The 25,985-nt window shown below is 37.6% G+C and overlaps 1 protein-coding gene across 1 annotated transcript in view; it reads right to left on the bottom strand.

Annotated features, from left to right (window-relative positions):
* The window catches only part of Csmd3 (CUB and Sushi multiple domains 3), a 1,323,831-nt gene that overhangs the window by 239,506 nt on the left and 1,058,340 nt on the right, over nt 1-25,985 (bottom strand). Inside the window, exon 32 of the mRNA XM_060389430.1 lies at nt 22,459-22,575. Coding sequence (XP_060245413.1) covers nt 22,459-22,575 — 117 coding nt within the window. The remainder of the gene's footprint in view (nt 1-22,458; nt 22,576-25,985) is intronic.

Below are 25,985 nucleotides of genomic sequence, written 5' to 3'. Positions count from 1 at the left end.
TCATTCTTGTCTCTAAAGAATAAACACGAGGAAACATGATTGTGTGGGTTGTGGTGGTAGCTGTGGCATTTTCATTTCTGATAATACAGGTAATGAGAGCAAGCACTTTGTACTTGGCGGGCACATGCTCTACTGTGGAAACACACCCCTACCTCTGGGACTTTGAGTTTGAGAGAGAAATCTGGGGAAGCATGAACTGGCGACACAATCTCAGAGGGAACAGATACCTGGCCAAGCAGCTACTTTAACATCATGGTAAGAATAATGGAGCCACAATGTAAATAGAAACTCAGATCTGAGAGATACCATAACGCTGTAGAAGAACCACAGGACCAAATGCTGCATGCCACCATTCTACACTTCCTCTGCACCTATGCCCTGCTTTGAGGCTGTCTATCTTTATTTTTTCTGGCACTTTCTAACCTTCAGAAATTTAGGTAAAACTCTCGAAAAGACGGTAATTTTTATGCCTTGAGTTTCCAACATGAGATTGTTACATTTCACACATTTAAGAACTTCTCAAGATATTTTTCCATACAATTCCTTGAAAAATTTTCAACAAGAAATATACATTACAAAACATGCTGTAGAAATTTCATAACATTTAAACTTTATACGATTTGGGGTGTAATGTAGAAATTCTCAATATTTTACATAGGTTCTATACTCACTCATTTTAAAAGCTTTTGTTTATTACATGTTTGTGCAGGTCTCGTGTATAGCTGTACATGATAAAGTGTGTCTGTAGGAGGTCAAAGACAACTTGTCTTCTAAAGTGTGTGTTCATATTGGTCAGTCTGGGCAGCAGGCCCTTTTACCCACTGAGCTGTCTTGTTAGTCTTCAAGCACTCTTTGTAATTAATCCAGAAAAAGATAATGGTATTTTGAGGAGTAACAACATCTTTATGACTTTAAATATTCATGTTCTTCTTAACATGTGCTTCTATTATTTAAAAACAGTGATGTTTTTGTATATAAGAGAGAAAATAGGCAATATATTCTGCAGAGTTTTATGTAGATACTATATTGCCTATGTAAGAGATAGGCAATAACATGTTAAACACTCTCAGAAGGTTTAGAGAACATAAGCTAGAAATAGTTTCAACCCACCCACAAAAACTTAGACCCAAAATTTATACTGCTCACAAGGTGTGCAGGGATGAAAATGGAGCAGAGATTGACAGACTGGCCAAACAATGACTGGCTCAAGTTGAGACCCACCCCGTAGGAGAGAACCAGCCCCTGACACTACTAATGATACTCTGCTCTGCTTGCAGACAGGAGATTAGGGAGAAGGTGGGAAGGGAGAGGAATGTAGGAGTGCAGGGCCAGAGAAAAGGAAGAAGGGGGCTGTGATAGAGATATAATATTAATAAAAAAAAATCATTTCACAGCTTGAAGCTAAGTTTTTTTTTTTCCACATAATGTGTAGGTTTTCTACTCTTCCTCACAACTTTAGGAAAAGCTGCTTTAAAAATTTTCAAAGAAAGAATTTTCTCAGTGTAGGTAACAACCTTCAGGCTATGGTAGTTTAATATAAATTTCTGTAAGTACATCAAACTTCGTTTCAAGATGCTGTTAAATGTCAATAGCTTCTGATATGTAATTTAATAAATCCATTACATTAACTGGCACAGGAGTCAATATATAGATATGGGTATTGATACTCGTAAGAAGGGTTCCAGGCAAAGGGCAGGCCTGACAACCTTGGTTACTTTTTCACAAAAAGTTGGACAATTGTTAATGCAATTTATCCAACTATCATTTTGCGGTTTGCAGATTTGGAGCCATGTAGATCAGCCATCTGAAGTTTGAGTACCGCCTGATTTATCTAAGAACACTGAATTTCCAAGTCAGTTAAGCTGATGACTAGATTTTTTAAAATTCTGTTTTCAAATCCAGATACCACAAGGCTTTGGGCATTGGGTCTTAATGGCTCTCTGATATCACTTGCCCCTTTCCATGATCAATAGTGAGACTGTGAAACACCAGAGCATGAATCACAGATGTCTATGAGTTACTGTACAATCAATACACATCATTTTCACTTATTTCTAATTTCGTCTACAAAGCTTCTTTTTAAGTATAATCTAAATTACTCTTCCCATTACCTCTCACCAGTACCTCTGAAATGTCTACATGTTTGTTGCTACCGAGAAACAAAAATCATGTCCTTCAGACTTTCTTGATCATGTGTTTAAGTTGACTTGATAGTTTTACTATGTCGAGATTCATTTCAACTTCTTCATTAAACTTCCTGATTTATATTTGCTCCTTCTGCTATTGTTCCTCAGAGTTTCCTATTTTTCCTGTTTCTTCGTGGTCATTGGCATATATAGTCATAATTGTCATAATTTTGGGCTTGCTGACTTTGTTAGACAGGTGACTTCTAAACTATAAAATATAATACAAGCATAGATATGTAGGAATAGATTTGGTCAAGTGGTACAGTTTTAGTTGCAACATATAAGAACTAAGAAAAAGTCGAATATACAAAGACTAGAAGTAACCCAGGACACCTGACAAGTGGCTATTGTTACAACATAAAAATAATGTAAAATCCCTTTTACAGTAGAATTTGTGCCACAATGTATGAGATAGCTATTATCCTGGATTGATTACTACACCATAGTACATTAATGATGTCAAGTAAGCAGTTCACTGGCAACATGTTGCATCAACCTAGAAAACGGATCATTGAGGCAGAGAGAACTTTATAAGCCCTTGTTCAATTGATTTAAACATACCATACACTCTTAGACATTTTCCCAAAAGATAGAATACCATACCACAAGGACATTTGCACAACTATGTTCATAGCATCTTTATTTATAATAGCAAGAAAGCTATTACAGCAGCCCAGATGTCTCTCAACTGAAGAATGGATAAAGAAAATGTGATACATTCACACAATGAAATATTGCTCAGCTATTAAAAACAGTGAGCTCTTGAAAAATGCAATAATCTCAAACAAATAGGAATAGTGCTACTTCAACATCCAGCTATACCACTGATAGGCATATATCCAAAAGATGTTCAAGTACACAACAAGGACATTTGCTCAACCATGTTTGTAGCAGCTTTATTCATAATAGCCAGAACCTGGAAACAACCCAGATGTCCATCAACAGAAGAATGGATACAGAAATTGTGGTACTTTTACACAATGGAATACTACTCAGGAATTAAAAACAAGGAAATCATGAATATTGCAGGCAAATGGTGGGATCTAGAAAAAATCATCCTGAGTGAGGTATCTCAAAAGCAGAAAGACACACATGGTATATACTCACTTATATAGACCTATAAGATAGGGTAAACATACTAAAATATGTACACCTAAAGAAGATAAATAAGAAAGAGGACTCAGGGTAAGATGACCAATCCTCACTAAGAAAGACAAAGGGCTGGACATTGGAAATAGAAAACAAGTAACAGGACAATAACCTACTACAAAAGGCACCTGAAAGACTCTACCTAGCAGTGTATCTAAGCAGATGCTGAGACCCATAACCAAGCCTTTGGCAGTGTAGGGAATTATATGAAGGAAGGAGGAATTAGTATATCCTAGAGGGAACAGGGAGCCCCACAAGGTCCAAATATATCTGAGCACAGGGGTCTTCTCTGAGACTGATTCTCCAACCAAGGGTCATGTATGGATATAACCTATAACCCCTGCTCAGACATAGCCCATGGTAGCTCAGTATCCAAGTGGGTTCCCTAGTAAGGGGGACAGGAATTGTTTCTGACATGAACTCATGAGCTTCCCGTCCCCCCCTGAGGGAGGAACAGCCTTGCTAGGTCACAGATAAGGACATGCAACCATCCTAAAGATACCTGATAAGCTAGGGCTAGATGAAAGGAGAGGAGGGCACCCCCTCTCAGTGGACTCAGAAGGGGGCAAGGAGGAGATGAGGGAGGGAGGGGAGGATTGGGAGGGAAAGAGGGAGAGGGCTACAGCTGGGATACAAGTGAATGTATGAAATTATTTAAAAATAAAAAAAATATTAAAAAATGTAAGAAAATGGATGTAACTAGAAAAAAAATCATCATGAGTGAGATAACACAATCCTCAAAAGACATCCATGGTATGTACTTACTTATCAGTGAATATTAGCTATAAAGTACATGATAAACATGGTATTATCCAAGAGCCAGAAAAGCTAAGTTACAAGGAGAACCCAAGGGAGGATGTTTGAATCTCACTCAAAAAGGGAAATAAAATAGGTATTGGAGGTGGACGGTGGGAGGGAACTGGGTTGCAGATGGAACTGGGAAGTAAGCAGTGGTAGGGAGTAGGATTAGGGAGAGTATGGGCCAGGTTAGAGAACTGGAATCTAAGGTGGGGCCTTCTCTGAGATTTGCCAGAGACCTGGGATAGGGAGGCCTCAGGGAGTCTATGTGGTCGCTGAGACTCCTAGCAGCAGGGGATATGGAAGCTGAAGTGGCCATCTCCTGTGGTCCAGCGGACTTTCAGTAGAAGGATAAAGACACCAACCTACCCACAAAAACCTTCCACCCAAAATTTGTCCAGTCTACAACATGCACATGAACAAAGATGGTGCAAAAATTGAGGGAATGGCAAACAAACACTGGCCCTACTTGAAACCCATCTCATGGGAGTGAACCAGTCCCTGACACTATTCATGATAATCTGTTGTGCTTATAGACAGGAGCCTAACAACTCTCCTGAGAGGCTTCACCTAGCAACTGATGGAAACAGATGCAGAGACCCACAACTAAGCATTAGACAGAGCTCAGGGAGTTCTACGGAAGAGTTACGGCACAAGTGAGGAAGCTGAAGGGGTCAAGGACTCCACAAGAAGAGCTACAGAGTCAACTAACCTGGGCGCATGTGGGCTCACAGAGACTGAACCACCAACCACAGGCCACGTATGGACTGGTCCTAGTCCCCCTCCACTTAGGTAGCAGATGTGCAGCTTGCTCTTCATATGAGTCTCCCAACAACTGGAGCAGTGGTCCTCATGAGTCTGATGTCTGCCTTTGGATCCCATTCCCCTAACTGGCATGCCTTGTCTGGCTTCAGTGGGAGAGGATGTGTCTAGTCCTGCAGGACCTAATGTGCCAGGGTAGCTTGGTACCCTTTGGGGACCCCTTCCTTCTCAGAGAAGGAGAGGGGAGAATGCGGGTTTATGCGAGGGGCATGGGACTGGAAGGCGAAGAGGGGACTGCAATAAGAATGTAAAGTGAATAAATAAATAAATGTCATTTAAAAAAAGAAAGAAAACATAGCACAAAGAGACTGTCATAGAATGGTCTTGGTCTGCTCAAGAAACAAGACCACTGCTTTGTTCTTTACCCCATAGTGAACCATAAATCATGTAGCATATAGCTATGCCATACTCTGTTGCTCATTCTTGCTGGAAAGTTCTTTTTCCACTATTTATCAGTTACAAGTTTCCTAGGACTCAGGTACATGATGTCTCATCTGGCAAATGTTTCTATGTGGTTAGTGCACCTTCCGTACAAACTTCCAGGCCCCTTTCTGTGTTCCTCCTGAGTTTTTCCAGAGCTTTCTCTCAAATGTCAGCTTCTACATTTTTTTCTGCAAATGTCCACATTCTTACATAAACTGTTCAGTCAGAGTTCATTTCCTGTGTTCTCCTGAAGGCCAGAAACTACCGTGGTTTATAAAGCAATAAGATCAGTTTTGAAAATCAAAAGAGGAGGCATGCAGTCTTTGAATAAATAATTCATCCATTTAGTGACAGATGTATGCACTTACAAGCAATGCCACAGATCTCTATTCATAATTACATTATAGGTATTAATAGCACATTTCTATACAGTTAAAATTAGAGAAATGGTGCAAAGTGTTTTGGAAACCAAAAGGAAGCCATTATGCCTTCATATCTCTAAATGAAATACAGCAAACATATTACTTTTAGGGTAAAAATAATTGCAGAGATGATTTGTTCAGGACATGATGACATTGAAAATTTGGGGGATTAAACTGTTTTCAAGAAGATACATATCTTTTGTTCACAGAGTACCACTGATTTTGTATTACCTATGCCCACACACTGCTCTCACTTATGTTTTGTCCCAGCCTTGATTTTGAATAAAAACATTCAATTGGTAATACCTGTTATAATAAAATTAAGTATTACACAAGATTAAAACTCAGAACATATTCCCTTATAAAATGTTTCAAAAATTAACAAAAACACAAAAAAAATAAAGTTGGGACAATTCCTTGTTGACAAAAGGGATTCTAATGTGATATGCTGTGCATTTGAGACTTATTTAGCTTCTAACTTTAATATGTCATGGCTAAAATAATATAAAATGAAAGAATAGCAAAAAAATAAATAAATTATGACATCAGAAACCCTAAAAAAAGAGTAGCAAAATTTTTTAAAAGGTTACATGTAATGACTTCTACACATATAAGATTTTCTCCATAGCAATGTTTTTCACAGAAAGAAATACATACATAATAAAAACCATGCTTTTAAAACTTTCATTATTTTAAATATTTGCACACATTTATTTCTTGAAGGGAAGACTAGCAATTTATTTTGAATTTAAAAGGTTAAGTTTACCAATCTTTAACCCTTAATCTTGCCACTCTAGCCACTACCTTAATGCCAAAAGTTTAATCCTATATCATAAACCAAAATGCTAACCCACACCCAGCCTCTCAACTGCTAACCCTCAACCCTAACACTAACATTAAGCAATCACAGCTCTAACTCCAAACTTAGGTAACTTCAACCCTAACACCTCTTTGATCATCTAACAGAACTCTAGCTCTAACCTAAAACTAAACCATAACCCCAAAACATAAATGTAGCTCCTATACCTAAACCTAAACCTTACTCTACCCCTGTGAGTAACTATAATAAACTCATTGGTTTGTCAAAAAAAAAAATGGCAAGTTTAACGTGTATTTAATTTATGGTTTTTCAAAGGATTATTTTCTGCCTAATAACAGTAGCGGAAAATTAATTTTCTAGAATATCTATTGAGTTGCAGACCATAAAGAGCCAGTGTGAATATTTATGATACTTTCAGGACAACAGTGAAAATGGTCAACATGAGAATAAAAAGTGTGATAACAAGGGAAAACTTCATATATACATATGCAATACGACATATGAATTTCTACTGTATTCATTTTGGATAAAAAGACTGAAAATGTGTTTGAAGTTTAACTTCTACTAGCAAGGATTTCTTCTCCTACTGAGGTGGAGCCCTGGATTTGCGGAACTGACTTGCAAGACTGAATATTCTCCACTGAGTATAGCAGGAAGTTTACATCATGCAGGTCCTCAGCCTCACACAGGCTCATTCAAACGTGTATAAAAACTCAAAATCCAAGAGCCATGCTTTGCTCTCTCATGGTTTTTTGGAACTATTGATAGTGTAGGCTTGGCAGGGCAAGAATCATTAAACACCCAAGAGTTTGTTGTTGTTATTGGTTTTGTTTGTTTGCTTGCTTTTTCTTTTTTTGCTTTACCTTAGTTAACAATACTGCTGCTTGATGGCAAATCTTCACAATGAGCTATGCTGATAAGTTCTAGTACACATTCATCACAGATTTCCTAACTCTGTATAGGAACTTATAAAACTTTAGAAGCAAAAGTGTGTTCTTTAACTGAACTTGGGTTTGTGGCACAGCTTAGACATTTTTGCCTCCTATTGAATCATTGTTCTTGTCTACAGTTTAAATTGTTTACAGGACAGGCTTTTACCTTGTGATAGTGATAATTTGTTGTGTGTGTCAAGCAGGCACTATCCCCCTTCTGTAGGAAACTCATCAAAAATTCTGATACTTTGTTTTTTACATGTGTTATTAGTCGGAAAAGCTATCATCTTGCTGAATACTAAGCTGTACATTATAAAAAGCAGGTACCTCAAGATGATCCCGTGAGTGTTTTCAGTGATTGCATTGTCTGAGCCCTTGTTGTTAACAAGGGTTTCAATTATTTTGGTGTATTAGAAAATATCATTTTGATAACCTCATGGTACTAAGGACTTTATTAAAATCAACTTAAACAGAGGGATTTACAATCTACAATAAAATACTTCTATGAGGGAGTCCTTAACCTTCATGATACCAATATGAGTTACTATGGAGTAAGAAAATTATGAATATGACCAATGTAAAGAAACCCTACAGGTCTCATCAGGACTGTCTGATTCCTTTTTCTCCATTGCCTAGTAAGCCCACCTTGCCAGGATGGTTGAACAAAGACCAGGCAACCAAGTTCATGCCAGTGACTATTCCTGCTCTCCTTACTAGGGAACTCCCATGGAGACCAAGCTGTCCATTGGCTACATCTGATTAGGGGTTCAAGGTCCACTCCATGCATGGTCCTTGGTTGATTCATCATTCTCTGCAGGCCCTTCTGGGCCTAGATTTTTTTTTTGGCTCTGTTGGTCTCCTTGTTGAGTTCCTGTCCTCTCCACATCTTTCTAGCTCTCCCTTCTTCCATAAGATTCTCTATTCTCTGCTCAAAGATTGGCTATGAGTCTCAACATCTACTTTCATACCCTACTGGGTAGAGTCTTTCAGAGGTCCTCTGTGGAGAGCTTTTGTCTTGTACCTTGTCTTCTTCTACTTCTGATGTCTATCCTATTTGAACTTCTGAGTGAGTATTAAGCCTCAGGACTATAGATTTTACTAAATTTATCCTATATTATTTGGCTAATATCCACTAATAAGTTAATCCACCATTATGTGTCTTTCTGCTTCTGGGTTATCTCATTCAGAATTATCTTTTCTAGTTCCATCCATTTGCATGCAAATTTCATTATTTCCTTGTTTTTAATTGTTAAGTAGTATTCCATTGTGTAATGTATCACAATTTTCAGATAGTAGGGGAGGAGGACCTCCCTTATCAATGGACCAGGGAGACAAAGAGGGAGTAAGAAGGAAGGTGGGTGAGACTGGCCAGAGATGAGGGAGGGGGCTACAGCCGGGATACAAAGTGAATAAATTATAATAAATAATAAAAATAAAGTTTCAATGAAAACCATTGTCATTTTCAACCTGAGCAGATTGTTTTAAGGAGATTACAGTATTTGGTTATTTTTGTCCTAGGGGGTGACCTCAGCCTTGAATGCTTAGAAGAGTCAGAGATTTCTCTAATGTTACTCACATAAAGGAATATCTTAAACTGGGGAGTGGTATTTACTCTACTAGTTTAAAGTTGACATGGAAGAAGACTTCCAAAGAGGTGTAGAGCACTGACTGTGTTAGTTTTAAATGGGATTCTTATTACCATCTATTGAGATAAACCAATTGGTAATTTTTTGTGTCCTTAATCAATAGAGCACATCATATTAAATTAGGAATCATGGAAATCTCACTAAATTTAAACAATGAACACATTTTATATAATAGTTTTAAGTAATTAAATGGTGAATGAATAATTATGCCACATTTTAATCTTCATAAATATTTCATTAACTAAATATCTCACACTGGCTATAGAAGTTCTGGCCAAAATAGTAATAAATTAAATTAAGTTTTTGGTACTTGTAATAGGCTTGACAAATTGGGACTGCCATAGATCTTTACCCTCAATTAAAATAATTAATATAGTCAAATGTGAAATAACATAGGATCTTTAGAGACTGAAATTCAATAATTAAGACTCACTCAGAGAAGATAGGGTAGTTAGCCTCACTATTTAACCATTTTGTAATTTGTTTATTTTAAAAGCCAAAGTAAATGATATCTCAAATTAAGTTGCTGAACAATTCTCTAGTCTTACCATTTAGAGAGTTATTGGGAATGTTCTTAAAATTACTGAGTGCAACTAACATTTTGATGATAAATATTTTGATGCCATTTATTTGATTTACATCTTCTTCTTATTTCAGTGCCAGTAGCCTCTTAACCTCCACATTTAATGACACCACAATCTATTCATTACACAAGCAGCTTCACTGAGTTTCTTTTTTTAATTAAAAGTTTTTACATTAATTACATTTTCTTCTCTTTGTATCCCAGCTGTAGCTTCCTCCCTTCTTCCCTCCCACCCTACCCTCTCTCCCTCATCTCCTCCCTGCCCCTCTTTAAGTCTACTTAAAGAAATGGAAGTCCTCCTTCCTTTCTATCTGACCCTAGCTCATCAGGTCTCACCAGGACTGGCTACAATCTCCTCCTCTGTCGCCAGGTAAGGCTGTTCCTCCCTAAGGGAGTGGGGGTCAAAGAGCCAGCCACTGAGTTCATGTCATATACTCTTTCTCACATCCAATTAACTATTCATGTCCTCAGACTTTTTCAGGTGGTCATAGCTTTGCACGAGACTGCCCTACTTGAGAACCTCTTGGTAACCTGAAGAGCTACTTGGGATAAACTGAGTAACGAGAAAATTGTGTTTATGCACATTAAAGATTATATAACCATTACTATCACATATCACATATCTGGATGTCTGCTACTTTATTACATTATTTATGACACCCTTGAGCAGGATACAAGGGTCAGTAAAAGAGGCTGAGTCAATGTCAGTTTTTATATTTGATGCCCTGGTAAGGAATTAGTATGACCATTGTGCTCTTTCATACCTTTGGTCCATTGCCAAAAGTCTAGACACATAATGCTGTCCATGGCAGCACCTTTTCCTGTTCTAGGTTGATAGTTATCAGGCAGACATCTGTAGGCATGACTTTTTTTTATAGATAAGCAATATATCAATCAGAGCTATGCATACCACACTAAGACAGCAACACAGTTCAGGTTGTCCTGTATATGTTCAATCTGCTGAGGTTCATCTTTCCAGGTCGCTTTCTTTTCTTATTGCCAAGAAACAATAATACCAAAAACCAAACCAAAAAACAAACATACCAATTCTTATTTGTTGAGATTAAAACAACTTCCATGTTAGAAAAAAATAAAAGCTCTATTTCATTTGCTCAATCTCTAAAAAGCAATGTTAAATAATAAAGGCAGATTTTGAATAAGCATACATTTTGTGGGCATTATTTGTCATTAGTAGATGAACTGAACATTTTGAAAAGTAATAACCATTGATTTTGATGCAATAGTGGTATTAAAAATGAAGTGCCACATACTTTAAATAAAAGATATAAAAAGCCTTTATTGATCTTCTTAAGAGTTTATCATTGCTGAAAACTTCACAACAGAAAAAAAGTCAATAAAATGATTTACTGAGCTACGTAGCATACAGAAAGAACCATAAAGCAATTTGCCACTAAAATTTTGGAGAAATTACTGACAATAAATTACTGAATTACGTAGAATGACAGGTAACTACAATATAAATTATATAAACTATGCTGAGTAAAATAGGGTGTTTTAAACTACATGTAGATTTATCACGAGGCAAACGGCCCAATAAACATGTGAATTTTAAAGTAGTATATCCACAATTCAAACAGTCTCATTTAAGCATAAAAGATAAGAATAGCTTTGCAGTTCTAAGCCACATTTGCACACATTCAAAAGTCCTAATGACCAAAAATGTAATGCATATGTGCATTCTTGGTAGTATGTATATATCTTTTCAAACTCTTGAGAATGCTTATATTTCTAATGGCCAGCTTTTACAGCCTAACAGTTTATACATAAATGGGAAGGATGTGTTATTGCAAGGTCATGCTGTATATTGCCATCATGTAATTACCTCAGCCCACAGGTCTTCAACTATTTAGATTAGTAAATATAATCAAAATTAAAGAGGCTTTTGTTATATAATTACAGCATTTGCAATACAATACTATGGTAAATTATTAAATAAAAAGTTAAAACCTTAATACTGGGCCAGCAAGATGCCTTATTGGGTAAAAACATTTACCACCTACTCTGTTATCTGAGTTTGGTCCTTAAAACCAGCATGGTTTCAAGAAGGAGAAAACCAACTGTGGCAAGTTGTCCTTTTGCTACATGTGTGCTATAGTCATGTGTTTACACATATACACACACACTATATATGTGTGTGTATAATTATAAATAAATAAATTTAACAACACTGTAAAAGTCTTAATTCTGTAATATAGGTAATGCCATAAGCAATACAAGTTTCTGCAATATGGGAGTCTCTGTGAAGAAAATAAATGTGTATATAACCAAAAGAAAGAAGCTGAAGATGCTGAAAGCTATTTAAAAGTAAACGAAAAACCCAAATAAAATCATAAACAAAAACTCCTTTTGCTGGAGGTGGTATCATGTCCTTGTTATTGAAAGGATGGGAGAAGCAAGATAGGTGATGCCCTCTGTGCTGCATAGTGAAACCCTGACTCCAGGGAGAGGAATAACAAAAAGATCTTGCAACAAAAAAAAGAGCCTGTAGCAATGCAATGAAGATTTTGAACAATTACACTGAAAAAAAAAACTTCAGGTGATTTAAAGATTAGGAAGTTGACACAAGTAATGAAGGGACTGAGCCAGTGAATGAAATACAGGTTAACTGGACAAGAGAAGATTTTATATGCATTTACCCATTTCCTGGATATCTTCTCCAGAAATACATCTAGAGATGTCATGTGCTATGAAACAGGAGTTAAAGGAAGAACTTTTAGAAAACAGAACTATCTATAAATCTGACCAAAAAATTAAATCACTGTAGACAATTATACCCAAAATAATTCATAAGTTAGGCTTGCCATAAAATTTCAATCTATGCCAGTAACATGCAGTTTTTATAACTGTTGCTCTATAGTACAGCTTAAGATCAGGGATGGAGATACCTCCTGAGATCTTTTATTGTAGAGGAATGTTTTAGCAATTCTGGGTTTCTGGTTATTCCATATGAAATTGAGAATTTTTCTTTCCAGGTCTGTAAAGAAATTGTGTTGGTAATTTGATGGGAATTGCATTGAATCTGTAGATTGCTTTTGGTAAGATGGCCATTTTTACTATGTTAATCTTGCCAAGCCATGAGCATGGGAGATCTTTCCATCTTCTCATATCTTCTTCTAATTCTTTCTTCAGAGACTTGAATTTTTTTTCATACAAGTCTTTGACTTGCTTGGTTAAGGTTACAGCAAGGTACTTTATGTCATTTGTGGGTATTGTGAAGGGTGTTGTTTCCCTAATTTCTTTCTCAGCCCTTTTGTCTTCTGTATACAGGAGGGCTACTGATTTTTTAGAGTTAATTTTGTATCCAGCCACTTTGCTGAAGGTGTTTATCAGCTGTAGGAGTTCACTGGTAGAGTTTTTGGGGTCACTCACGTATACTATCATATCATCTGCAAATAGTGATAATTTGACTTCTTCCTTTCCAATTTGTATCGCCTTCATCTCTTTCATCTGTCTTATTGCTCTAGCAAGGACTTCCAGAACTATGTTGAAGAGATATGGAGAGAGTGGGCAGCCTTGTCTTGTCCCTGATTTCAGTGGGATTGCTTTAAGTTTCTCTCCATTCAGTTTGATGTTGGCATGGTACTGGCATAGAAACAGAATGGTGGATCAATGGACCCAAACAGAAGACCCAGAAATAAACCCACACACTTATGGACACCTGATCTTTGACAAAGATGCCAAAACCATACAACGGAAAAAAGAAAGCATCTTCAATAAATGGTGCTGGTCTAACTGGATATCTACATGTAGAAAAATGAAAATAGATCTATGCTTATCACCCTGCACAAAACTAAAGTCCAAGTGGATCAAAGACCTCAACATAAAACCAGACACATTAAATCACTGAGAATAAAAAGTGGGGAAAACCGTAGAACTCATTGGTACAGGAGACAACTTCCTGAACAGAACACCAACAGCACAGGCTCTAAGAGCAACAATCAATAAATGGGACCTCCTGAAAGTGAAAAGCTTCTGTAAAGCAAAGGACACCATTATCAAAACAAAACGACTGCCTACAAATTGGGAAAGAATCTTCACCAACCTTTATCTGACAAAGGATTAATATCCAGTATATATAAAGAACTAAAGAAGCTGAAAAGCAGCAAACCAAGTAATCCAATTTAAAAATGGGGAACAGAGCTAAACAGAGAATTCAAGATAGAGGAATATCGAATGGCAGAGAAACACTTAAAGAAATGCTCAACCTCATTAGCCATTAGGGAAATGCAAATCAAAATGACCCTGAGATTTCACCTTACACCCATCAGAATGGCCAAGATGAAAAACACAAGTCACAACACATGCTGGAGAGGTTGTGGAGAAAGGAAAACGAACCCTCCTCCACTGCTGGTGGGAATGTAAACTTGTACAACCACTCTGGAAATCAATCTGGCGCTTTCTCAGACAACTAGGAATAGCGCTTCCTCAAGATCCAGCCATCCTGCTCCCAGGCATATATCCAAAAGAGGCTCAAGTACACAATAAGGACATTTGCTCAATCATGTTTGTAGCAGCTTTATTTGTAATAGCCAGAAGCTGGAAACAGCCCAGATGCCCCTCAACTGAAGAATGGATGCAGAAATTGTGGTACATCTACACAATGGAGTATTACTCTGCAATGAAAAATAAGGAAATCATGAAATTTGCAGGTAAATGGTGGGACCTGGAAAGGATCATCCTGAGTGAGCTGTCCCAGAAGCAGAAAGACACACACGGTATATACTCACTCATATAGACATATAACATAAAATAAACCTACTAAAATCCGTACATCTAAAGAAACTAATTAAGAGAGAAGACCCTGACTAAAATGCTCAATCCCCATCCCGAAAGGCAAAGAGGATGGACATCAGAAGAAGAAGAAAACAGGAAACAAGCTAGAAACCTGCCACAGAGAGCCTCTGAAAGGCTCTGCCCTGCAGACTATCAAAGCAGATTCTGAGACTTATGGCCAACTGTTGGGCAGAGTGCATGGGATCTTATGTAAGAAGTGGGAAATAGTAAGATATGGAGAGGACAGGAACCCCACAAGTAGAGCAACAGAACAAGAAAATTTGAACACAGGGGTCTTTCCAGAGACTCATACTCCAACCAAGTACCAGGCATGGAGATAACCTAGAACCCCTGCATAGATGTAGCCCACGGCATTTTAGTGTCCAAGTGGGTTACATAATAATGGGAAGAGGGACTGCCTGTGACATAATCTGATTGGCCTGTTCTTTGATCACCTCTCCCTGAGAGGGGAGCAGCCTTACCAGGCCACAGAAGATGACCATGCAGCCACTCCTTGCTACATTAACTCCAGAAAGTCTGTGTAGCATAAACATGTGTTATGCAAGCATAAAATTATGCAAACAGAGGAGAAGACACGTTTCCTATGGGAATCAGCTTCCTGGAAGTCCCTAGCAAGAACCCTAACACAGCCATCTAAGCCAAAAGACGTATTTTCAGTCCCACGCTTACTTGGTTGCAAGACTGGAAAAGATGAGCTCCTTTTTTGCTGTTTCTCTATGATTCTTGAAACAGTACAATTAACTCTTCAAGGAAACATTTCTAATAGATCACTAAAAGCTTTAGCAAATAAGAGTAGAAGGAAAATAAAATTTCAGGAGAAGTAATAAACCAAATTCAACATTAGGAATTTCTTGTGGAAAAACCAAACATTGTAGGTAGTAAAAGGACAAGAGTTTTAGGGCTTTCTAAAGAAAATGTTTCATCAGGATCTGTTAGGATAAATGCTCTGGATATTCCCACTGCAGTAAAGCTACTACAAAACCATTACCTAACACAGGTATTTATGATGAGTCAGAAAGAAGATAGGCAAACATAGGAGGTCAAAAAGTTTTGTATTATACTATAAGTTTTACGGACAGGCTAATTCAAGCATCTTATCTAAGGAAAGATTGTAAATCTTTAGCTGACCTAGTTCAGAGTATTATTAACAATCCTTAATTAACTAACAATAAACTACGTAAACAGACAACAAGTTTTACAAGCCCCTGGCCCTCTACTTGCTAAATTGGCAAACAAGTCACTAGTTCTATGTTTGCTCTGCTTAAGGGGCTGTTAGGCCAAGATATTTTGTAGATACTGCTTCTACCAGGTTACTCTTTCAAAGTTAAAATATAAACTTTGTAAATGTTCCAGGGGATATGTCAACTTTAAGGTGCTTCTTTGTAAGATTCCTATAAAAGTGTTGGTTTGACTTCAGTGAAGTGCAGAAGATCCAAACCAATACACCTGGTGTGGGTCTGACTGTCATTTCGCCTATCTGTGCCTTCCTGATATCTGAATTCTCTGATTTTCCCGCGGACGCAGGGCACCATAAGGGGCCGAAGGGGCCAAAGGGGCCGGTCGCGGCAACTCCTGATGTGATCTGATAGACTAAGGTCAGAAGGAAGGAGAGGAGGACCTCCCTTATCAGTGGACTTGGGGAGGGGCATGCGTGAAGAAGGGGGAGGGAGGGTGGGATCGGGAGCGAAGGAGGGAGGGGCTTATGGGGAGATACAAAGTGAATAAAGTGTAATTAATAAAATAAAATTTTTAAAAAAGGCAAAAAATATTTCAGTCTAAATTTGTAGTCCATATAGGGAATACCTGATATGTCCCTTCTGTGGTGGTTAACATATTGCTTTCTATTTAAAATTATGTTAATATAGCTTGTACTCTACTATTTTAATTAAATATTGTTCTCCAAACTTAAATCACTACAGAAGTTCAGAATATAATCACGCATAGAAGATGGTCTTACCAGCCTTAATTGGTTAATAAGCAAGATGATATCAAACTGATTTAAATGTTCTTAAATAATTGTTCTCATTATTATCCAACAGAGTAATTATCAGAAGGAGAGACAGACAGAACTCCTAATATGCCCACTTAAGATGAGTGCAATAGTCATTCAGCTATCAAGAACCTCAGGGCTCCTTCGAGTTACCACAAGCTAAGAAGATGCAGGGAAATGTTCCTTCCCAGAGCTTCATGTGTGTGACATTAGAACATCATACTTTCAGATGTCTAGCTTCTCAAACTAAGAATTCATAATTGAAAATTTATGTATTTATTCACTTTACATCCTAATTGCAGCTCCTGCCCCCACCCCCACCCCAGACTTCTTTTCCCCACATTATCCCTCTTCTTGTCCTATGAGAAGCAGGAAGTCCATCATGGTTCTCAAACCTCTCGGGCACATTAAGTTGCTCCAGAAATAGGTGTATCCTCTCCTTCGGAGGCCAGACAAGGCAGCCTGGTTGAAGAAGAAATCCAAAGGGAGGCATCAGAGACAGAGAAGAACCCTACTTCGGTTGTTGGGGGATCCACATGAAGACTAAGCAGCACATACGTTCAGGACGTCTAGGACTAGTCCATGAATGCTCTTTGGATTGTGGTTCAGTCTCTGTGAACCCCATGGGCACAGGTTAGTTGATTTTGTAGGCCGTGCTGCAATCCACATACCCGAAGAAGCTAAATTACAAGTAAAGCTTAAAGGAGTGTATCTGAATCTCACTCAGCAAATGAAATTAAAAAAAAAAAAAGGCCATAAGTCTCAGCATCTGTTTTGATAGTCTGCAAGGCAGAGCCTTTAGTAGGTTTATCCTATGTTATATGTCTATATTAGTGAGTGTATACTGTGTGTGTCTTTCTGCTTCTGGGACAGCTCACTCAGGATGATCCTTTCCAGGTCCAACCATTTATCTGCAAATTTCATGATTTCCTTTTTATTAGAAGTGGATGGAAGTAGGGAAGTAGGAAGGAAAGGGCATGGGGAGAGGACCAAGAACAGGGATTAGATGGTGCAAGAACAGAAAGCATAGGGGACATCTCTGGGACTTCCCAGAGTCCTGGGATAGAGGAGGCCCCAGGAAATCTATGGGGTCGTCCTAGCTGAGACTCCTAGCAGCAGGGGATATGGAGCCTGAAGTGGTCATCCGAGTTGCCCGGCAAGACTTCCAGTGGAGGGGTAAGAAAATTAACCCACATGCAAAACCTTCTACCCAGAATTTGTCCTGTCTACAAGATTTGCAAGGACAAAGATGCTACAAAGTTCGAGGGAATGACAAACATAGACTTGCCCTACTTGAAACCTATCCCATGCGAGAGAACCGATCTCTGACACTACTAATGTTACTTTGGTATACTTATAGATAGGAGCCTAGCACAGTTCCTCTGAGAGGCTTCACCCAGCAAGCTGATGGAAACAGACGCAGAGACCCACAGCCAGACATCAGATAGAGCTCGGGAGACTGATGGAAGTATTGGGGGAATGACTGAGGAGCAGGAGGGGTAGAGAATTCATTTTTCCTGTTTTAAGCTACTAAGTGTGTACCACACAATTACTGCAGTTTTGGGCATGCATAAACAGTGCTTTACAGAGAATTCCTCCTAAGATGGTAACTGAAGAGAAACCAAGGTTCAAATAACTGAGACAGATGATGTTTCTAATACGCTATGCAAAACTAATTCTGTGTGTAACTGCTTATGTTAGTACGAAATATTCTTTCATGAAAAAAGATTCTCAAGATTTCCTAAATTCTATTTCCTCCACACTTAAAGGATTTGTTTGCCAACAACTACAACTCTCAAGTTTTTCTCATTGAACTTTACAATAAAAAAAAATGTGTCTTTTATCCCAAGAGAAAAATCTAAACAACAAAACAAAACAAAACAGCCCTTTGAGTTCTGGATGAAGTTTTTTTTTTTGTTGTTGTTGTTTTTTCTTTTGTTTTGTTTTACAAATGTGCCTCATTTATTTATGTACATGAATAAGTAGATATTTATCCTTAATTTTTTTATTAATTACAGTTTATTCATTTTGTATCCCCCCCATAAGCCCCTCCCTCCTTCCCTGCCTATCCCACCCTCCCTCCCCTTTCTGCATGCATGCCCCTCCCCAAGTCCACTGACAGGGGAGGTTTTCCTCTCCTTTCTGATCTTAGTCTATCAGTTCTCATCAAAAGTGGCTGGATGAAGTTTTTAATTATCCTATTTCTGTTTTGTTTTCCAGCAGACTTTTTGAATAGACAGTCATAATACTAACCAATTTTAGTAATTCCATATTCCAGATAATCTGATTTATTTAGGTCCAGATGTTCTGTTATATGTTTATGTTAATAAAACTTTTTCTTAGACTACGTTAAGAGTCTTGTCACCTTCTGCAGTGTCTCACTCACACAGAAGTCAAAATAGGATCTGCTCTACATATTGTCTCACTTAATAATACATGAATAATGAATAACGAAGAAACAAAACTACTAAAAAAACTTATGATCAATAATTGAAAGAAAAAAGTTAAGATATATTTTGCTAATAATTGTTTTAACCCTAGAGTAAAATAAAATAGCTTAATACTATAAAATAAGAGAAAATACCAATAAACTCTAACCAGCTGACCAAGAATTGTTTTCTTAACAGAAATAGAACTGGAAACCTAGAGTATAAATATTGCTAAACTGACATAAGATATGAGGTTCAAATTAAAACCATTGAGATGGTGGGAAACAATGTGAGCTGTAAGTCTTCTTACCCAGAGAAAGTGGAGGATAGGTAATTACTGGCAAAAAGTATGTTCTCAATAAGCAGAGTTAAGTTATACACATACTTATTCTATGTGAATTCAATTGAATACCAGGCAAAAACAAATAAATGAGCATGAGCAGATAACACATATCCCCTAGAAAGCACACCACCTCATCTGGTGTTGTGTGAAGGAACTAACTTCTTTTCTTACACTGAAGAAAAAAACTGTCTTTTTAGGCTTATTGAGAGAAAATATGGCATATGTAAACTCATGTAGACGATCTATTTTGAATAACAGAATATTTTAGCTTTTAATGCTTTTTATATGATTTTTCTCCAAGTGTAACTATTTCAGAGCTTCAACGCCTGTTCAAAAGGCAATTGCAACAAATGAACTGAGTGTATTTGACAGATAATATGGTAAATGATTTACAAGTCAAGTTCTAAGAGCATTCCCATATAAAAGATATAAAAGAAGGAATGATCATAATTTGAAACAAATGACAGGAACATAGAAAAATGTGAGAAGTGATATGTGATAAAATGATAGGAAAATGCAATAAGAAATAGCTCAATGTGGCAATAGCAGGAAATTATGGCAAAGTGAGAATGAGAGCAGACAGAAGCAAAATAGGAATTTGATTTGTAGGGAACTACTGACTATTGCTTAATCATCTCATACCAAAGAGCCAGAAGTACAGACAGGAAGAAACACTCGCTGTATGTTTAATTCCACAACTCCTCCCTCAGTATGCTGTGAGACACAATTTGAAAACCTAATGTTTATTTTTTACAAATTAACATTTGATTTCTTAACTAAATAACACAACTAATTATTTTATCTTTAAGCTTGTCATTTATAAGACATAGTTCAACTGAAAACGTAGGTCATTTGATTTGATCACTTTTTTTTCTTTCTTTTGCTCTCTTTCTTTCTTTCTTTCTTTTTTTAAGGAGAAGGTATAGGGTTGGAGAATGTTCCTTATGAATGTGAATGTAAGCTAAGGAATGTCCAAGTGTTTGACTTTTTGCCAAGCATTTGCTCATGTTGCAAAATATAATTATGACATAATCTCTTATTTAAGTAGTTATAATCACTGTTTTAGAGATGAGAAAAGTAAAGCTGTGCTGCAATTGCCCTGTCCAACAACAACAATGAAAACAAGTTGCTCAGGTGAACTTGAACTCAGAAATCATGCTCTAAACTGGCACTCACACACCCAAGGTTTCTGAGCAGGCTGTATAAGAAACATACTTTGGAAACATACATCTCTGCCATTCATATCTCATTCTTGCTGACAGAATTTCCATTTATAAATAAACTTTGAAACTTTCTCAAAGAGATGAAGGGGATTTAATTAGGACTAAAATGTTTAAATTTACATATAGTTTAGAATGAATATGGAACATTTATAAAACAAACTATATTTGGTATTAACAATACCAAAGTATAGTTTACTTTAGCCACTGATGACTCAAGATTTATTTTCCAAAAGTTAGTTCTAGAAATCACTCATGTTTATCTCCATATGGCACTATTTTTTAAGCCAAAATGATTAAATTCAACTTATATCAGTCTTCCAAAATAAAGACTACATTCATTAGGGATTTATTAAGTAATTACTATTTCAATCAACAATTTTTCTACAGGAGATCCTGTCAAATATTTCCATGGTTACCAGCATGCATACATGTCAGATAATAATCTAATTTTTCTCTTTCTTACTTTTTTGGTCACATGGCTTTCCCCAGTGAGAACAGAACACAGACAATTAATAGCTTTCAAAGGGACTCAGAGAGCCATGCCACTTTCTGTACAGTCATTCATAGCATTCTGTCAGCAGCCATGTAATTTTTTTTCAGCTGAGGTACATAATATTCTAGAAGGCAGAGGATGCTCTTGGGCAAAAAAGGCAATGCCCATGAAGTCCCCACCCCCATACAAGAGAATGATGTTCTTTCTAAAAGGTCACTCTCCTCAATACCAAAAAACTTAAACGTGTTTAAATCGATCGGTAGGCTGGATTGAAGAAATACTTTACAAAGTACTGAAATTGACATCTTACTAAAGCTAGCATCATAGTTCTATCACTATGATAAAATGAAAGGTTAAGTACCTCCTGTCTGATGGCCATGTTCTCAGTTAAACTGAGGGTCTTAGACTAGATGTAGAAGAAGGAAAGGAGAATGTGTAAGTAGTATCTAGTTTTAAGAAATTGGACTGGCAACATCAGCTTATTTTATGTATCAGCAGCAGAAATATTAAGTTGTTATGTAACGGTGTCTACAGATAAAATCCATGTCCTTCTGCTAGAGTACTGAGTCACCTAGACCCAGACATTCATGACGGTTATAACAAATCCTTTGCCATACACCACAATCCTGTCAATCTAAATCTTGGGATTTTATGAACTTTCAGCTACTCTCCTACCTTTACTGCTCATTAAATTTCCCTAGCCTACCCATGTGTGAACAGAGCTTAATCTGGGCCAAATCCAGCCGGATCTCAGACCTAAAACCTTTGTAAGCCGTTTAGGTGACTTCTCAGACCCAAAATCAATCAGGGGGATGTTGATACAGCAAAGGACACACTATATTTTCAGTGCTAGTATAGAAAAGATTTTCAGATTAATGAAAGGATTTGAAATTTTCTTTGTTGCTCTTTTATAGTCATTGTTCTAGAAATTAGGTTTGTTAAACAAAAACACTTCTGCTCTGGAAATGTGGTAATACGTTATAAACCTGATATATGCTTTAGAAATAATTTTGTTACTGTTGCAATAGTTAAATATTAGAATTTATGTCTATATTGCATAGCAGATTTATAGTTCTCCTTGCTTCAGTAATTTCTCGTTTTATGTAATCCCAATGTCAAGGCACTTGCAAGGTTACTGGATGTTCTTACTTTTAAAATTTAAAAAACAATCCTGTTTTCATTTTTGTATTGTTGTTCACCTGTATACTTGACTGTTGATTCAGATTAAATAAAATGACCTCAATTTTATCACAAAGCTACCACCTAAACAATTACAGAGGAAAGCACTCTATGCACAGACAGTCTCATGTAAATTGTTCAAATACCATGTAATGAAAATCAAGCATGTCTAGAAAGGCAAGAAGGTATGGTGAATCTTACTTACCAAACTCCTTGGGAACTGCTATAGAATAAACACAATTGTGTTCCACACTGTAATTTTTGGGGTAGTTTGGTGATAGCACAGTGCCTTCTGAGCCCGTTGAACGACTTCCACAGGGTGCTGTTGAATAAAAATGATATGTAATTTTTACAAAACATTCCAAAAATTTAAAATATTAATATCTTATCGGTATACACAAAACTGGTCATAAAAATTTAAACTATAGAAATTATTTCCTTGGAGGTGGTCCAAGATGTCAGCGACCAGTGTCCAATGAATCTGAGGGGCACAGGATCTGGAACTCTGAATTTAGTGAGTGGAGGGGCAGCTGAAGTCAGAACATCCACATTGAGGTTTCCTGGGCAAGAGGGGACAACCAGTGAGCTGGGACTGTTTGGAACCAGATCAACTGTGGAAGTCTCCTGGGACTGAGAGTGATAAATATTCATCCTCCCTGCACTTCCCTTTCCCCCAAGCAAGGGTATCCCTGATGGCTGAGGCAACAGTGATTTTCCCAAGCAAGAACCTCCACTCAGCAGCTGAAATGGCACAGGCAATGCACTGTTGAACTCCACACTTAAGCACCCTCTCCCTCAAGGCACACTGCCATGAGCGCTTGCACACATGTGCCTGTGACCTTCCTCCCTTAGCCACAGCTGAAACACCAACATCCACTCTCAAGCCAGTGGACGTATCTCAAGTTCCTGAAAAATATTTCAGAGAATAGAGACAGATAGACCCAATCTGAAGTACAGGCTCCAGGAACAAACAAGGAAGGTTACTGATAAGCAGATGGTTAGCGGTCTGCATAAGAACACATCCAACAAAAATTAGGACATCCCGGCTTCACCACCCACCCCGAAAATCAATGGATATGCTAATTCATCACAAACAGGGGAAAATGATTTTAAAGCTACGCTTATCCAGTTGTTAGAGGCATGTAAAAAGGAAACAAAGAAAGCTCTCAAAGAAATACAGACAAATACAGCCAAACGAATAGAGGTACATGTAGAGGCACAAGTAGAGACCCTCAAAATTCTACCAGAAAATGCCTTCAGGTTATAAACTACTTCAGCAAAGTGGCTGGATACAAAATTAACTAAAACAAACCAAAACAAAACAAAAACAGTAGCCCTTCTGTATACAAAAGACAAAAGGGCTGAGAAAGAAATTAGGGAAACAACACCTTTAGAGCAGCCACTAATAACATAAAGTACCTTGGTGTGACTCTAACCAAGCAGGTGAAAGACAGTTTGAAGAAAACTTCAAGTTTCTGAAGAAAGAATTTGAAAAACTATCAGAAGATGGAAAGATCTCCCATGCTCATGGATCAGTAGGATTAACATAGTGAAAGTGGCCATCCTGCCAAAAGCAATCTACAGATTCAATGCAATTGCCATGAAAATACTAACACAATTCTTTATAGACCTTGAAAGAACAATTCTCAATTTCATATGGAAAAACAAAAATGCAGAATTGCTAAAACAATTCTGTACAATAACAGATTGTCTGGAGGTATCTACATCCTTGATCTCAAGCTGTACTACAGAACAATAGTAATAAAAACTGCATGTACTGGCATAGAAACAGAATAGGATGGTGGATCAATGGAATCAAATAGAAGACCCAGACATAAACACACTCACTGAAAGTGTTAAAAGGGTGTGTCTTTTCAGAGAAAAAATATGGTTTGTGAGAAAACTTATTTTTCCTCTTCTATTATCATTATTGAAGCTTATCAGTTTGATTCTTTGGTATGGTTTTACTTATCTACTTATTTAAAAAAATTTTTTTTAAACAAATTGCTTGGAAGACAAGAATGTTCCAGGAAATGTGAACAGTTGTTATATAGCTCAAGAAATTTCAGAGGTGTACAGAAAAACTGAGAAGGAACCTTTTGTGTATGTGTCTTTTTGTGTGTTTTTAAGATTCTGGTTTTCTTTCACCAGTCCTAGGAATCTGAGTGAAGCTAAATTGAAAGGAAACGAGCTAATTTGTTTAGAAGAGAATTTTAAGAGAGGAAAGTATTCAGACTGGTACTGTGTGGGCAGCTGTAAATATTAAAGAGATCTGCAGCCTGGGGCAATAGGAATGATGCTCAAAGAAGCTGTGTCAATGTCAGTGTAAGGGGCCAGGTTATAACTCTAGCTTGTGTTATAGTTCGGTAGTGCTGTCCATGTGGTGTTAGATTTGCTGGCACAGTTTCAGAGAGCATGTGAAACCAGGCTCTGTGTGGCAGAATTGGATTCATGCAAGAAAGCCCACTAGGCTATACTGTGAAGGTGTAAGTGAAGCTAAGAGAAGATCACAAAATAATGGAGGTTCCAGGACCATGTCATGTTTGCAAGGGATGCCTAAGAAATGGAGTATAGTTAATATAAGTTAGAGACCATGTGTGTTATAGGAGCCAAGCTACAGGTGCGGGGTTACCTTTGCTTTACAGAAGCTTTTCAGTTTCAGGAGGTCCCATTTATTGATTGTTGCTCTTAGAGCCTGTGCTGTTGGTGTTCTATTCAGGAAGTTGTCTCCTGTACCAATGAGTTCAAGGCTCTTCCCCACTTTTTCTTCTAACAGGTTTAGTGTGTCTTGTTTTATGTTGAGGTCTTTGATCCACTTGGACTTTAGTTTTGTGCAGGGGCATGAATATGGATCTATTGCATTTTTCTACATGTAGACATCCAGTTAGACCTGCATCATTTGTTGAATATGCTATCTTTTTTTTTCCATTGTATTGTTTTGGCCTCTGACACTGATAGTACAACCATGGACCATGCATTTAGATAACCTAGAACCACTGCACAGATGTAGCCCATGGCAGCTCAGTCTCCAAGTGAGTTTCCTTGTGAGGGGAACAGGGGCTGTCTTTGACATGAACTCAGTGGCTAGCTCCTTGAGCATCTCCCTCTGAGGTGGGGGGAAAGCCTTCACAGGTCACAGAGGAAGACACTGCTTCTAGTCCTGATGAGACATGATAAGCAGACGAAAGGGGAGAAAAACTTCCTCTATCAGAGGATTGGGGGAGGGGCAGGGGAAGAAAGGAGGGAGGGAGGGTAGGATTGATTGGGGATGAGGAAAGGGACTACAGCTTGGATACAAAGTAAATAAATTGTAATAAATAAAGAAGTATCCTAACAAAAAAGTGATGTTTTGGGATGTTTATTTTTCAAGGGGTAAATCTGTGATTGTTAGTCTTCACTATCACCTTGATCATAATTAGACTGTTGAAGTGGAAAGACATACTGTAGGTGGCACCATCCCTGTGCTTGGATCCTGGACTACAGGAAAAAGAGAAACTGAGCTGGGCAAACATATTCATCTATCCTGGCTTCCTGACTGAGCAATGTGACCTGCTGTCTTGATCTTCTGCTATTTGCTACTAATGTGCAATGAGCTACTCAAAAAAACTCTTTCTTCAAACTTTGGGCAGAGTTCAGGGAATCATATGAAAGAAGAGAGTTAGTAAGACCTGGAGAGAACAGGAGCTCTACAAGGACCAAATATATCTAGGCACAGGGGCTTGTCTGAGACTG

This window comes from Meriones unguiculatus, chromosome 8 (genome assembly GCF_030254825.1).
Source record: "Meriones unguiculatus strain TT.TT164.6M chromosome 8, Bangor_MerUng_6.1, whole genome shotgun sequence".
Taxonomy (NCBI): Eukaryota; Metazoa; Chordata; class Mammalia; order Rodentia; family Muridae; genus Meriones; species Meriones unguiculatus.
The sequence above is the reverse complement of the archived record's forward strand: the minus strand, read 5'-3'. Positions and strand labels throughout refer to the sequence as shown.